At 37.1% G+C, this 16,696-nt stretch overlaps 1 protein-coding gene and 1 long non-coding RNA gene across 7 annotated transcripts in view; one reads left to right on the forward strand and one right to left on the reverse strand.

Annotated features, from left to right (window-relative positions):
- The window catches only part of LDB3 (LIM domain binding 3), a 122,651-nt gene that overhangs the window by 93,187 nt on the left and 12,768 nt on the right, over window positions 1-16,696 (forward strand). For 3 of the 6 annotated variants that reach the window (XM_039381157.1, XM_039381156.1, XM_039381155.1), the window contains 2 exons: window positions 2,650-2,820; window positions 11,725-11,852. In XM_039381157.1, the coding sequence (XP_039237091.1) occupies window positions 2,650-2,820; window positions 11,725-11,852 (299 nt within the window). Of the gene's footprint in view, window positions 1-2,649; window positions 2,821-4,468; window positions 4,577-9,023; window positions 9,072-11,724; window positions 11,853-16,696 lie in introns of all 6 variants that reach the window. The other 3 variants (XM_039381158.1, XM_039381159.1, XM_039381161.1) reach the window with 2 other exon arrangements.
- The window catches only part of LOC120323226, a 58,027-nt gene that overhangs the window by 19,345 nt on the left and 21,986 nt on the right, over window positions 1-16,696 (reverse strand). The window lies entirely within an intron of this gene.

Raw genomic sequence — 16,696 nt, forward strand, 5'->3', positions numbered from 1 at the left:
CTTCAAAGTAGGAAGTCACGAATCTTTTGAAATCTGTAGCAAATTCCCTTTGACATCAGTGCAAATAGACAAAATAGGTGGAATCCTAGTTTGTGTTTGTTTTTAAGACATATATGAAGTTCCATTTTTATGTTCAGCATAGTTTCACTCCTTTCCTGTTTGCCAGATCAAAGACGTGTAAGTACTAAATTGTGACTCCACACCTTTTAATGTGATAATTCCAGCACCCACTGTGGCACAGGGGGAAAAAAATCCTGTAGGTATTGAAACTCAGTAACAGACTCTCCTGTGACCCATAGTTGTGATGGATCATATTCAGCTACTCTGCTGCACAGGCTTTGTAATTGATAGTCTATTTGTTAATTGGAAGAATTTGCATCATAAAATGCATCAAGATGGAAAAACTGATCTGAATTTCGACTGCATATTACAATGGGCAAACTTTTGCAAAACCGTTGCAAAACTTGGTGTCCTGATTTGAAACCCAGAATTGCAAACTGGGTATTTTTGGGATCTCATCTCTTACATAATTGCAGATGAAATTCATAAGGGAGAAAATACTGATTTTCTGCTTTTGTTGTGGGTTACATTCTACTTTGAAATGTATGGGTGTAACAACCACGCTTCTGTTGCAGCTAATCAAACAGAAAATAATTAAGACACCATCATTAGACTACTGAGCTGCACAAGAAGAGGAGAAGAACAGGGGAAATGGGACAGTCCCTTTAAGAACAAGGGGTATCACAAATTCTGAGGTACCAAGCACTCACTCTAGGTCCTCAGGAGTGTAACTTGCCAAGTCAGCGCTTTTGAGAGAAGCAAAAAGAAAATATGAGGTAGAATGGCTGAAACAAAGAAAATTTGCACAATGGATGGTAAATCTGCTAAGGAAAAAGTGCTGAAAGAATGCTTGAGGGCTAAGGTTGGCTGAGAAACAGTAGTGGAACTGTAAGCTTTCTTTTGTTATTTGATACTTACTGTGCTTAGGAACAAGTATTTGGGGCATTTTGTACCTTGTGCAAGAGAAGCACAGAATTCCATCACCCTGATAGGAGTGATTTGTAAGAATGCAGAGATGTGGCAATATGCTTCTGAGTTAGGTCTAAAGAAGTATAAATATATCCATAATTTTCTTAGGCTGCTGCTCATGGACAACTATGTACAGTAATGCTCTGATTTAAGAAAAAAAAAAGTATGTATTTGGATAACTACTAAAGAAAATGAATCTACAGCATCAAGAAAAACATCCCTTATGCCTAGGGGACATATGCTTATATTGTCATCAAAGTTTCTGCCCCAAAATAGTGTTGCAATTTGTTATTTTTCAGTGGCTTATTTGTTCTGTGGATAATAATAAGATCCACACTAAAATCTGCCTAAACACAAAATAATGAAGTTTTTCTCTTTTCTTCTTTCTCCTTTTTAAATTTTAAATTGCTTTAAATTATTTTTATTAGGTTTATTGACAAGAAAATTATGAATGGACATATTATTAATATTATTATTCTGTTGATATTAAGTTCAGTGAAACAGTCATCAAATAACTTGAATGTTTTCAGTGATTTTATTTGGGGTTTTTTTCAATTCATGTAAGAGCTAATGGAAGACAATAAACTGAAACTCCCAAAAGACTGGTTCTTTTCTTAGCAGTGGATGACTTTGACTAAACTATGTTGCAAAGCTGCATGATAACTTGGCCCCATTTGTCTGTCTGTAAGAGATGAGTAATTCAGGCTGAAGTATGTTCATAAGCACTGGGTAATGAAAGACACTGGTAGTTCAGTAGGTTATTAAAATGGCCACGGGATACCAGACTAGATTATTATTATTCATTTCAACTCATTTATTTGCAATCAAATAAAGAAAAAATGAAGAAAATTAATATTCCTTTGCTCCAAGTAATCTGTGCCGCAATAGTTCAAGAGGGCCACAAGGATAAGAACTCATGCTCATCACCCAAGTGATTTTAAAACTAGCATAGTAAAATTTTATGCTACATCATCCCCTTGTATTTTATATATAGTTCTGTGTTTGAAGGGGCATCTCATTGTTATTTGGATTGGGCAGTGTAATGTAAGGTGAATTCAGGTCAGAGATGAAGGGACTCCTTTTAAACATCTTTCCACTACCCAGGTTGCACAAAACTGATGGAACTCAACAGAAAATTGTGCTGACTGGATTTCTAGACTATCAGAATTTGCAGGAAACCTGCTGGCACAGGACTGTGATAATACCCTTTAAATTGCTTTTCTTCATCTAATTAAAAAATTTACGCTAATATAAACTTCAGTTCCAGGAGTAAATATTGGATGAAAATTATCCAAGCTCAAAGAATTTGTGACAGGCTCTTTGCAACCATTTAAGTCCTCCATGCCACATTTCCTACCACAGGCTTCAGTGGGAGCAGGACTAAAGTGCTGTGTAACACCTGGGATAAATTTCAGTCAAGCAGGACCAAAAGTGCATTCCAGTCTTAACTGCACAGCGGAAAAGGCTGAACAAATATCTTTTTTTTTCCTTTGCATAATTGTGCTTTTCCCTCAGTAACCCAGCCTGCTACTATGTTTGCAGGTTCAAACATAGTAGATTTTGTGCTCTACATTTAAATGTGTGCCTTCTTAAGATGCTTCTTGTTTTATTTAATTTAAGTCTAATTAGTACCCCTGTCGAGCATGCTCCGGTGTCTACCACTTCTGCTGCTCCTGCACCACACGCTTCAGCCCCTCAGCCTGCTACTGCTGCTCAAAATCCAGCCAGCCTGATGACACCACCAGCAACCACCTCAGTAGTGCAGGAGTCGTTCTCCTCCTCCTTCCAAAGGTAATGCTTCATTGCTTTATCCCCCCATATGGCTCTGGAAATGCTGCATACACATTCTTCACTTCAGAATGTGGTATGAAAAGCTGTAACCTGTTTTATATGCTTTTATATATTTCGGTGGTTTGGTTTGGTTTGGTTTGTTGGGGGTTTTTTTGAGGTATGTTGTTCATGTTTGCAAAGCATTTGCGAAATAAAACAGCTCCAAAAATATAACTTTGTTTTCAGAAAGCAAGGCAAGGGTTAAAACTAGAGGTGTTTTTTCATCACTTGTAATAAAGCCAAAACAACTCCTCATAGTAGTTACAGTGAGTGGAGATTCTTTTAATAATTTGAATGAAGGTTCTTTTAATAGTCTTTCTGCAGTAGGACATGAAAAGGAAAATTAAGTCATTTACTCACGTGGTTGAGCTCAGCCTATCGTAGCAGATATCAGTAAAACATGGTGGACATTTGATGATTGACTTGCTCTGTAAGTTAAGTAATTTCTATTAGATTTATCTAATACTTTTTCTCTAATGAGAATTAGCCTTAGAGCTCAAGTGAGTTTCAAGGAGGTGAGCACTTGTAACACTTGTAGTACAGTGGGAGTTACAGTTGTATATTAAAAGCTGTCAGACATCGTGTGAGGAAACCTGTGGGATTTATACAACTGTCACTTATGTTACAGTAATTTCAGAGATAGTAAGAGTGAATTCCTTTGGTGCATATTATTCTTCTATCTTTGGGGTTTGCTACATGAATATTCTGAAAAGATGTATGTTTTAGCATGCTTTACAAAGCCAAGGAAAAGCACACTTCCAGTAATGTAAACTACTTTAACCAAGACCTCAGTTGTAGCCAGTTGTCTTAAATGTGTATAAATGGAATTGGAGATGTTCTCTTGGCTCTACTTCTTGATTACTTTTTGCAAGTTGACTTGCATTATACATGTTTAAGTTCATGGCCAGTCTTCGCGAATGAAGATTTGGGAAAGAACTTAGTTTCTCACTTTGGTCAGTTTTTACCTAATTGTGACCTACCAGGATCCAGTGTTTTTATTCCAGTGCAAGAAAATCAATCAGCCAGCAGAGGAAGTTTGAGTAAGGTATTATACTGTAATTCAGAACTGGGCTGTAAGGCACTTTCACGTGAAATAATGATGAGGTTTAAGTAACTTTTATCCCTCAGTTGAAATTGTAGCATGAAGAAAATGGATTAACTAGTATATGCTTCAAACAAAAAAATGCCTCTACAAAACTAATCATTCCAATTACTTCTGTTTTAAATATCAGAATCTTCTGTCTGGTACTGTTTGCATATTAAAATTTTTATCTTATATTCGGACTCAAACATCTTCAGATCTTGCAGATAAAAGCATGTATCATTGACAAAGTCCTGTCCTGTAATACTGTCTTTCTTAGTTATCAGTAGAGTCTGGATTTAAGATTTTCACATAATGTGTGCATTTTGTCTCGTGTTCTGTAGGAATGTGCTTGGTTGTGCTATTCTGTAACTCTGCAGATGTATGCTACAGAAAACCTGTTCCTGGTAACTATGCAGCAGTCCTCCTGTATCTGAACTCCAACAGAGCTTGGTTGTGATGTCATGATTTTTGTCCCTGTTCAATCATTTTGTTCATGCTTTCATGCTTTTACTGTGTCTTCTGCAGAGTACTTGCAGCCCCCAGCTCTCTTTCACAGCCTAAGCCTTTCCATGGGTCCAAGAACATGTCATTAGCAGCTTCCACTATTTCATCTGCTATCTCATCTCAGTCTAGGTATATCTGTAAAGCTCTCTTAACTTAATTTGGTTTGATTTGTGTTATGCTCTCTGATTTAAGGTTTTCAGTTTCTTAAGAGATTGACTTGGCAGAGACTGTTGAAAGCATGATGTGTTTGAAGCAGCAGCCTCCTTCCTTATCTTTCACATGAAAACCGAGCGGGGAAACAACTAAGTTTTAGATATAGGATATGTGACCAAAAGGTCCTTTTGGGACAAAGGTATTACAGTTGGTTGGTTTGTGCTGTTTTTGCCATCCTAAAATCAAAGTATTTGTCTAGTTACACTGGGTGGGAATGATGGACCTTTTTTTTTTTCTTGGTGAAAACATAGGATCACAGGGATCACAAACCTTTTATTATGCTCTTAATCATGACTAGTGAAAGACCAGTGACAGGGAAAGGTAGCTTCTCTCACTAGAAAAAGAGGATGCTGCTGTACTGCCTCACTTCTAAGCCTTTTCACTGCTTTCATTAACACTTTGGCAAAACTAACAGAGGAGAAAACAGCAGATTTTAAGATTCATTTGAACAGTCTTCAGAAATAACAAAAAACTAGCAAGGCTTTTGAGATTGTAATTATCCATGTCCCTCTTATCTTTACATAAAAAGGTAGTTAGGAATCACCCAAAGGGGATGTTTGGAATGAACAAAGTGTGCAAGTTTGATGGCTTCACATCAAGTATAATGATCTTTCTCAGAAAATCACAGAAAATGGCAGTTCAGTGCTGTGCATAGGTAGTACTTGAAAGCATTTTGATTGGCTTCACATCACTGAAACCAATGCAAAAATGAAACAGCTACAGAACACAACACGAGAGTTTTCAGTTTTAGAATGTAAACGTGTCTGTTTACAGCCATGGGAATTACATAGGGGAAGTAATTCCCGTATGGAGCTAATAAAACATAAGAAATAAAATTAACTGCTGATGTAATTCCATTTATTTGAGTGGAAGTACACTAATCATAACTAGTTTCAAGGAGCTGGTGAATGTCACCAGAATGTTACTGGGAATAGAAGGTAAAACAGATGCAGGGGTGTTTACTGCCATTGACTTCTAGTTTTATGTATGAACTTTCAAAATTCCAAAGTGATGAGCTATTTAGAGGTATCCATTACAAGGACCTAATTTTTACATCATGAGAATCATAGAATTGTTTAAGAACCTCTAAGATCAACTGTTAACCCAGCACTGCCAAGTCCACCATTAACCACATCCCTAAGTTCCACATCTACACATCTTTTAAATACCTCCAGGACTGGTGACTCCACCACTTTTCTGGGCAGCCTGTTCCAATGCTTGATAGACGTTTTGGTGAATAAATTTTTTTCCTAATACCCAACCTGAACCTCTCCTGGCCAACTTGAGGCTGTTTGCTCTTGCCATATTGCTTGTCACAAAGGAGAGTACTATGCTTTGCAGGAGTAATACCTAACACTTTTTCATTCAATCTTCTGGTACAATTAGACTCTTAAATGTCACCAGAAGTATTTAATCCACTGTTTGCTTTACTAACAAGTCTCTTTTAGTCAGTTGGAATGATCACATATCTCTGTGAAAAAAGGGTTCTACATAGTTTTTGTAGGAGGCAGTTAAAAGCCTCTTATACTCAGGTAAATTAAATTGAGGCTTTGGTGACTACTCTGACCAGACAGAGCACACCTATTCACATTTCACCACTCTACATCTTAGGACCCCTATAAATCTTTCATAAGAGCTATGTTTTCATTGCTGTCTTGGAAATCATAGAATCGTAAAAAGGTTTGGGCTGGGAGGGACCTTAAAGATGATCTACTTTCAATACCCCTGCAATAGGCAGGGACAAGTTAAGCAACAACTAGGTATAACTTACATATAAACAGCTAATAAATTAATATAAAGATAACCAGTATTTGCTGTCACTCCTTGCATGACTGTCTTAGAGCTAGTGTATTTCTTGATTGAGCATTTTTAATTTCCCTTTAATTTCATAGCCATTTAATGGGGAGAAGGGAAGCAGTGTGAGGCCTTAAAACTATAAATTCATTTGTGTTTATGTATCGGTATGGACTAATCGGTGTGAAACACAATTTTAACGAGTCATGAGGATAAAAAGATCACCTTGAGATATTAAGACATTTGAATTGGAAGTAAATTTCCTGCCTTAGATTGGCATGGACCATTTTCCCCTTTCCTGCCCCTTTGAAAGGAAATGGGTTGTCTGGGGAGGCTGTGTCTCCATTCTTGAAGGTTTTCAAGACATCACTGGATAAAACATGGAGCAACCTCATCTGACCTCAGAGCTGGCCTTGCTTCCAGCAGGAGGTTAGATAAGACTCTTCCTGAGCTCTCTTCCAGCCTGAAAGATTCTGTGAATCTCTGAAAAATCACTGTCCTTTTGAAAAGCAATGCTTTACTAAAACCTCTTGTTTGTGCCTGGCAATGATTTAAGTCAAAGACTTCAGATCTACAGCACATCAACTTCATATGCTGCTGCCCTGAAATCTTACTGCCAATGGATGACACAGGTTTGATGCTGACATACACTTCAAGCTGTTACCAACAGGCAGATGTAACTGTCTGAGCTTCAGCAAGCCTTGGGACATAAAGGCAAATCAGAAACTTGTAGGGCTTGTAAAAATTTGGTTCCCTGATTATCAGGTACAAGGAGCAAACTCAGTTTGGTTGGTTGGTTTTGGAGGGCTGTGTTGCAGCTGAATTAGGTTCTTTATCTTTGTGCACTACTTCCATGTTTGTTTTAAAAATGGTTGTATGTTATAGCTACTGTATTCAAACACAAGGGACCAAAACTGTCTTCTAAATAAATTTATAAGTCAAATTTTTGAGCATCTGATAGTGTTCATTTAGAAATTAAACAATGCTTTAGCATACCAAAATATGGACATAAAAATCCAGTTTTGACTTCACATACACCAGAGAAGCACTGAGCATTTCATATAATTTTATTCCAGAATAAAATATGGATGACCTTAGTTATAATACTGTCCCTATCCTGTAAAACATTCTCAGGAAGATGAGGCTGAGATTTTACCACCATTGTTCCAGTGTTTGGGTTGGTTTTTGTTCCTTCTAGATGGCTGAAAAAGGTCCACCAAGAAAATGCAGAAGGATTTCTTGATATCTTAATATCCTTAACTATTTGAATATGATTTCAAACTTTGGTAGATCCAGTTCTATAGTAATTTTGCTTCTGTGAGCAAAGCCATATGCATAACCCCTAACCTGAGCAAAATCTTTCTAATGCTCTTAAAGAGGAATGTTTGAAGTCATTAATCCTTAATCGACTGTGTTACTCTTACTTTTACATCTGAAATGTTATCTGACTTTCACTTATGATCTTGCTTACGAAGGAGGAGGGTTTTAAATAAACCTGAAGCTCTTTATGCATCTGTTATTCCATCTGGAGGGTTGAAGCAAGGCACCTCATGAGACAGAACTCTGGGAATACAAAACCAGGAGGAACAGTAGAAAGAGTTACGATTATGGTTTTAAGGAAGGTATAGCTTCTGATCCTGGATTTTAATCCAAGCACTGTGTCCGTGGTAAAGGGAAGAAAAACTTCTCCAGAAGTTAGGAAAATATCTGACATGTGATAGGCTTCTGGTAATTCTGGCAAATGTGGGCTGTGCTCCCACGGGATGGGGTTGATGCCAGGTAGTCCTGCACTGCTCTGCACTTAGACAGGAGCTGTGTTCATTCTGAATCCCCTCGTTTCTCACACCAAACATTGTGCAGGCTTTTAAGTACTTCTTGTATTTGCGTAAATGACTCATTTATGTTCTGAAATGATGCTGTTTCCCCAAGGAAAAAAAAAACCTACCTGTTTACCTACAACTCTGTAACAGGAGAATGGTTCTGCAAGGGCAAAGTTGAACGTGATGGGTTTTTGCTTCAGCTACTCCAGCCTGTCCTTTCCATGGGGTTCTCCCAGGTGCCTCATAAGCTGGAAACATACCTATCTTTGGCCTTTAGTTCATTCAAGGTTTGCTTCTAAGATTTGCTGCAATTTAAGCTTATGACAATGACAAAAAAAATCCCTCATACTTATTTTTTTTGCTAATACAAATAAATGGTGAATGTCAAATCCAACAGTCCAGTGGTTGAACTGAAATTCCACAACCAAATAACAAGCAGACCTGATGAGAGGGGCTTAGGGAGCAATATACTAACCTCCTTTACTTATGTTACCATTATTCAGGTTTCACTGTGATTCCTAGCTTTAAATGAGAAAAGAAAATGTAGTGTAATGCCGATCTTATATGATTATAAATATGTACATTTGGTTTCTTTAGCACTTAAGAGCACCTCTTATTCATATAAATATGTACATGTTGTTTACTTTAGCACTTGAGAGCACCTCTTATTCATAGGAAATTTATGGTAGGAGAAGATATCCCAAATTTTTTTGTATATTTTTTCAAATACAACTTTTGTCTCATTTTAGTTTCAACTGGCATTCTTCCACCTCCATCAGCTACCAGTCACAGAAGAGGTATAAAAATATTTTGTGCAGCTACTCTACCTTAAAAGCACTTAACAAACCAGTTTATTGCTGCTAGTAAGCATCTAGTAAAGCGTTAACATAAAAATGATCTGCGTAGAAATTTACTCTTTCTTTTTCTGACAACTAATAGTTTTCAGAGCCGGTATTTAATTCGCTGCCTGTCACCTGCCATTGACTGCTACAGATAAATTCAGTAAGGTTGCTTTCACTGCTTTTCGAGATGCCAGTGCTTCCTGATCCATTAAAGCATCTTTGGTCCTTAGGACATCTTTTTATTTTTTTCTTAATTTCCTTCTTTCTTTTTACTTTTTTTTTCTTTCTTTTAATCACACACCATTTCCTTCTCTTCAGCAGAAATTCTGATAAATCTTTTAACTTCACTAAAACCCTTAATGATGTAGTGTAACACTTTATTTCTCTTTGACAAGCCTTTTTATCTTTCTTACCATATTTAATATGCATCATAAACATCTAAAAGAGTTTAATATTTCTTTTAATTTTGCTATGATTTTGCTATTATGAACGCGTGGGTGTCTGTGTGTGTTTTTGTTTTTCAACTTCATTTCTCTTGACCACAGAAGGAAATCCAGTGGCATGGTTTCACTATGCTATTACATTTGGGAAACACTTGAATTTTGAATAACCCTTTTTCTTCATGACAGTCTAAGTATCACTGATCTGGCTCGGAACTTCTTTATGTATTTTGTGCACTGAGGGAGATTCAAATGAGTCTTTCCAACCAATGGACCTGTGCATTTGGGAGTAGACTTTCCTGACTGTATGACTTCTTCAGATTAAGGCCGTATGACACGTGATTTAACATCTTTTAATCCACATTGTAGATACTGATCTGTCTGGTTTACCTTGAATAGTAGATTTTAAACCAAAGAAAATTCTTTAGATCATGTGTTAAGGTAATGGCATGTTGAAAGCTGTGTGTGGATCCAGTGTGCCTGCAGTGTACATCTCCCTGTCTGTGCTATGGTAGCAGCAATGAGCCTCTGTCCACTGACCCCAAGTACAGCCTGTTCTTAGGCACCACAGATGGGGAGGTAGCAACAGGAAATAGATGGTAAGAAGGGAAAATAAAAAGTATTACTGTGCTTACAACAGCTTTGACTGTTACAAAATCACAGCACAATTCACAACAGAACTTACAGTGAATACAAACCCCCTAAAACAGTTTATCTTGGAGATTCCTGTTCACTCATGGTATAGTGGACCCAAATCCAGCCCTAAACCCTAGAGTAGGTACAGAAATAATTAACTATTGCCACTGTAGCAATAGCTAAGTTTCTAGGTCTTGCTAAATAGACAAAATAAATTAGCCTGAGGCAGCAATGCTATGCAAACTAGATCTATAGTAGGAGGACTGTCAGAGCAGCAAAAAGCTACATTGTGAGCATAGGTTTATTTTGTTCAAAATTAAAAATCAGAAGTTTCCGTTTGTCAGAATGTTTGGTTTTTACCTGTACTGGAGGAAATTTGCTGGGTTTGCCACATAAAATTATAACGGGTTTCCTCCAGATGGCATCTCTTTCCACTGTTAAAGAAAGTAAAAGTCAAGATGGACCAAGAGTTTGGCAAAGCTGGACACTTGTTTTCATGTGCTGACAAATGCTTTCCTATAGAAAAAGCCACTGTGTAAATAACTCCTAAACTGTCAGCACAGATGGATAGGGATGTGGTTCACACAGAGAAACTGAAAGGAAGAAGAAAGTAAAACTGTGTTTTTGGGGTGAGTAAGAGTGATGTTCTGGAGTGAATGGTTCTTTTTACTGCACACATCTGGGTCTCTGTTGCTTCCCCTCCTTGTACTTCTTTCTTCTCTCTTGCTTGCTTTGATTATGATGCTCTTTTAGTGGTCTATGAAGCACAGACAGTACAAACAGAATCATCCCAAGGCAAATAGAAGAGGGATATATTTCAATGTGTTATTGTAATCAAACTGAGAATCACCGTCCAAGCCATGAAATAGAGAAGAACTGTTTCTTATGGATGTTTGGAATTCTGAGCAAATGTTTTTAATCTAGGAATGCAGAAATCGCATCATAATATTGCCTATCACGTGTTTTTTGGGTAGGCTGAACCTGAACATTGGGAAAATTAACGTAAATTGTGGTTTCAGTCTAAATGGGGAAAAGAGTTAGTTTTAGAAATGTTTTTTTAAAGGTCACTACAATATTTTTGAAAGGAGTACAACACATATAGTTAGCATTTGTAGTAGTAGTAATTGTGTTGAGCCAGTGTATTTTTACGTCAAGATACCTCTCATTGATTTATCTTATACAAGACCAGGCCTTTTTGTTTGTAGAGGAACAGAAAACAGATATTTTGTATGCAGGTTCCTGAAGTCTGATCCCTTGTTAAACTCAGAGTTCCAAATTTGTCATATTCCCTCAGTAAGCTATTTTCTGTGACAGCAAGAGCAAATTGTCATTATTTAAAATCCTTGTTCAGCTAATACAATTGTCCCAGCCTTTCTTAGCAGTGATAAAGACTGATGAATCTCACAGTATTCTCTCTGTAGCTCTCACGGACTGTTCCTCTTGGAGTGCTTTGGACACTGCCAGATCTGTTACTTCTTTATCAGTAACTTTTGCTGTTTATAAAGTTGTTCACACCTACATTTTGCTTTTAGAAACACAAGCCAGTCATATACACCAATACCAGTTTCTGGAAGCTACGGTGAAAGTCCTGCTGCTTCTGGTACTTCAAAACCAAGAGTTGTTACTACTGCCAGCATAAAGCCCTCTGTCTACCAGCCAGGTAAGGTGCCTTCAAAGTACTGAAAGGATCCAGAAAAAAAATGCACACACATTTCTTTCAGAGAAAGAAAATGCAAAGAATGCACATTTTGCAATAGGGCACAGATGTATCAGAAAATATTTATAAACATGGGACTAAATGCTGCTAGCTGCTAGTTTTGGTTCAAATTATCTGAAGGTCGAGGATTTTGTTGTGTTTGTATTCTGCTTCAGAGGTAAAATGTGGAACAAATAGAGGAGAAAGAATGAAAGCGAGGGAAAAGTCTGTAATAAAATATGTGTAGCCTGATTTTTCAGAAGAAATACAACTGGAAAATAACACAGTTAGGAGCCCAGTGACACTACAGAATTGATAAACTAGCTGAAGAATGCACAATTCAGGAATAAGATAAAATAAGTGGAGTTATCTTGAGTGGAATGTATTTGCAAAATAGATAAGGCCATATATTGAACTCCTCAAACTCAGGCTTACATTTGAAATAAAGAATAACGTATTCATGTACTTCATAATGCTTTGCTTCCATTTTCCAGAGGTCTGGTAACTGAAGGAATATATTTGGTTAGTCATTCATGTGAAAAATATGCTCCTTGATATTATTTTAATTCCCTTTGTATTAATGTGTTACAAATGGAGTGACCTTCTAAAGCCATTGATGACCAAAATTTGAACCTTCAAAATGAACAAATTAAATGAGGCAGTGATATAAGTCTAAATACAGTTCTGTTTCAAATTTAAGGTTTTTCTGATCTTAGCAAGAGAACTAAAAAGTTGATTTATATCTTGACGGTCAAGTAAATACGAAAAGGCCAAGAATTCTAAGAGTCCTAAACTCTATATTCTGTAATGGTCTATCTCTGGATCTACTGAAATTAAACAAATGTAGAAATTTTACTTAGACATAAAGCAGCCAGACAAATCAATTGATTGATCTTTATATTTGAGACATAAAGGTGGTCCCTTCCAACTTTGAATATTCTGTGATTCTGTGACTCAGGTGCAAAAGAGATTCCAGACGGATATTTTATTGAAGATATTTGGGTTTTGTTTTGACACCTTTTTTAAGTTTTATATATTTGATGTAGTAGCACTTCACACTGTTTTTGGAACATGACTTGGCCCTGGAGACAGCTGCAGTCCTGAGCAAATGGGAAATTGCCACTTGGGAAGAAATGGAGGAAATGGCATTTCCAGCCACAGACCTGAAAGATGAATAGTGCTTAGAAACAAACCATCAAGACAGTTAAAAAACTTCCTCACCCAGCTTTGTCAACACATATAAATTCTGTTCTGCAGTGTAAAATGCAAGCTCAGTCAGAGAGGACTGGCTGTTCTGAATTTATGACATATGTCAGAAAACACACCTTTTTCTTCCTAAGTGCAAACTCAGGCTCCCACTTTAACAAATGACATCTATTTTCGTGAATCCACTGTGTGAAAAGGCTGAAATAGTGGAGGTTGCTGGGAGAATTTGCAGTGTAGAAATTAGAAGTGGAACGTCTTTATGCAGCCGTCAGTGTCCATGGGAGTGACATGACCGGCTTCCCTTAAAATGTGGGGCACCAACTTCCAGATTACAACACCCACCAACAGGCCCATGTATGCAATAGGAAGAAACCTGATTTAGTCACTAGAAGGATTTACAAGACTCTTTTAATCTGTCTCAGATTGGGGGGAAAAAAAAAAAACAAACCAAACCAAAAACAAAACAAAACAAAAAACCAGAAAAGGGCTAAATCTCATTTACACTGAAACGAACCTCAAAATGAAACTGCATTAAGTATCTGGCTCAGATGGGAGTAATCAGGAGGTCTAAACTTTGACTAACCTAACTCACGTGGGAATTTTCTGCTGCCAAAAATCTTTGTTTTCTTCCTATAGGAAAAGCTGTGAACACTAAAATCTTTTCCCTAAATTTCATGACCCTTTAAAATTTCATTTTTAAAAGGCGTATAGACGTCTCTTCTGAACAAGGTCCACTAGATGGCAGGGTATCCCTGTGTATTCCTTTCCCCTTGACTTTCCCAGACTGGGATAGCTCTTTTTCATATTCCAAGGAATTCAAACGCCAGTTTTGTGTCACAAAGTAACACGATACCTAAGTGTAAGAAAGCAGATCTTTCCTCTTGAATCCCCACGTCCAAATAGGACTACTCGTGTATGCAAAGTGGTCAAGCATAAAGGCCTGATCTGCTCCTTTAGAAATTGGTAGACAGATTCCCACAGACCTTAATGAACTTTCATTACTAAAACAGCAGCCTACATATAATTTCATTTTTAATTCTTCTGAATAAGAATAGTGTCTCCTTATAAAGCATCATCTGCTCTGTTTGTCATCTTCTGTATTCTGTAACAGTGTACAGGAAGACTTTGAGCTTCAAGGATGTGGCCACTAAGTCTAGAACAAGCCAAATCAGTTGTGGTTATGAATTTAATTTGTTACTGAAAATAATAAAGAATAACTTATGTCATCTACTAACAAAGAAAAAAAAAGGAAAATTGTTCTCACAATGTGAGCTGGTCTATGACTAAAGCATTTGAGACTACATAAATCTTTACTAAATGAGTCTTTGGTAACATATCTTTTTGTCTGGAGGGAAAATAGCCATTGATACTACATTGATGGGGAGAATTCCAAATTCCCTGGAAGCAAAGAATTGGCTTGTTCCTGCTGCTGCTAAGAGACCTCTTCTCCTATTATTCTCTCAGGATAAAAATAATCCCATTCATTCTTTCCTTCTCTAAGAGAATCTGAGGGGTGAGAGAAACAGGGTGATAGAGGTTAGTTCACTGAATTATTTAAAGTATTAATTTTTTAACAGGTAGTGGTCAGCTCATACAATACTGATATTTTAAGAATATATTCTCTGATATACTGAATCTTAGTACTTTTTCAGCAGCAAACAGCCTGTTTTTTCTGCTGCATATATGCTGAAAGACTTGGAAATACATAAACAAGCAAGGTGAATGTGTATGGCAGTAGCTACTAAGACAAAAAAGTTGTTCAAATAAGCTTAGGGATATAGTTCTAAGATAATAAGATAATAATGCCTTCTTAATAACAACTGTCAAAATCTCAAAGTAAGTGAAATCTTTCCAATACATTGCAGTGACACTATTTTAAATCAATACTAGTTGCAGCTTGTTCACAGGGGGAAAATGTATTGTAAGAAATCAAGCCTGTAAAATTAAATTACAACAGCTGAAAAGAGAACTCAGACCAGTTGCAAACACCCAATATTTGTCATTTTACAATAATTCCTCTGGTACTTTCTTTCAGTAACTGGAAAAACAATCCTATTTGGTTGCTTTATTTTACTGCAGCAAGTAGAAAAGACAGAGTAAAAATAAAGAGAAGGTAGAGAGAATGAAAGACAAAGACTTTTCCCCAGTGGTTATCCTTCAAAGGGGTCTAGATTAATCTGAACCCAGATAAATCATATTCAGTCTGTATTGGTTGGAATAAACAAACTGGAAAAATAGAACACCAACACTGTGACATTAAGGAAGAAAAAAAAAAGACAAACAAAGAGCCTGTAAGCTGAATTTAGTAAAGACAATAAAAGAAAAAGACATCCTAAAAATGGTACCTGGACTGCATTTGTTCTTCCTTTCTGGAACTCTGGGTTTGAATATCTGCCCATTTTGTTAGGCCCTCTGTGGGATACATGGCCATCCTCTGCATGAACCACAGCTCACTTTTAGGGGAGGGAGAATCCTTTCCCAAAATGAAGTGAGCTAGAAGTCACCTTATTTAATTAGAGAGGCTCATAGGTGGGAGCCTTTTGAACTCACCAATTAGAGATGAAATATTACCTTCTAATTTTGCCTATCTTAATAGTGTAATACATAAATAGCAACAGCCTCAGGATCTAAAGAGATTGCATATAAACTCTGTTCTGAAATCTTTAAACACTGTTTACCATTTCCAAGTGAAAAAAAAAAAAAAAAAGGAAGCCTCAAGCTAAGGTGGGATACAGTTTTTGAAGCAGAAACTTGTTGAGACTGTAGAATAAGAAAGTTTTATCAAGAAAATGCATTAGATTCAACTCTGACCTCGATAAAAAGAAGATCATGAGGGTGATTGTAGTGCATTGATATAAATGCAATTTAAGCACCTGCAAATTGCCAATAATAAGTGCAAGTTATTCCATGTAGCAGGATGTGGGCTAAGGGAGGAGTGTTAAGTAGAACATAATCTCACCACTTAATTTCTCACTTAATTATTCAGAAAGATCCGTGTTAACACTCAGAACTCTCTTGGTTGAAATACCTTTCTAACTGCAAGCCCCTTAAAACTGTCCATGTTGTATTTGGTCATCATTTTATTGGCGCTGGGATCTCTTATGCAGAATGTCTGCCTAAACTGCTGCAGAACTGGCTTCTGTTCCTGAATCTGTGCTCTCTCATTTGGGCAAAACACTTCAACTGTCCAAGCTTCTTTTCAGTCATTCACTTTGTTTTCCTTGCAAAGGAAAACTGCTTTTAGTGCTCCTGTACTTGGCAGTAACTTCAGTCCTACATAATGCAAGATCTGATGTTTTAAACAGAGCAGGGCAATGGGAAAACTTGTTGGTATGTGCAGGCTGTAGCTCCTGCTTATTTTTACATGATAAAGCTCCACCCAAGATTAGAGCCTGGTGCACACAAACACAAGAGGCAGTCTGCACTGGAGATTTTATCTGATAGTCAAAGGGTAGAAAAAAGAAAGTGTAATATTCTGTTTTATACACAGGAACTGAGACACAGAGATATTACACTTTGCTCAAAGTTATACAGGAAGTCTGTGGCAGAGCCAAGAACTGAACTGAGATCAGTCATAACCAGAAGTCTGGCCTTCCTCTGAG

The sequence above is a fragment of the Pipra filicauda genome, unplaced genomic scaffold, assembly GCF_003945595.2.
Source record: "Pipra filicauda isolate LSUMZ 115617 unplaced genomic scaffold, ASM394559v2 scaffold214_size1419223_pilon, whole genome shotgun sequence".
In the NCBI taxonomy this organism is placed as follows: domain Eukaryota; kingdom Metazoa; phylum Chordata; class Aves; order Passeriformes; family Pipridae; genus Pipra; species Pipra filicauda.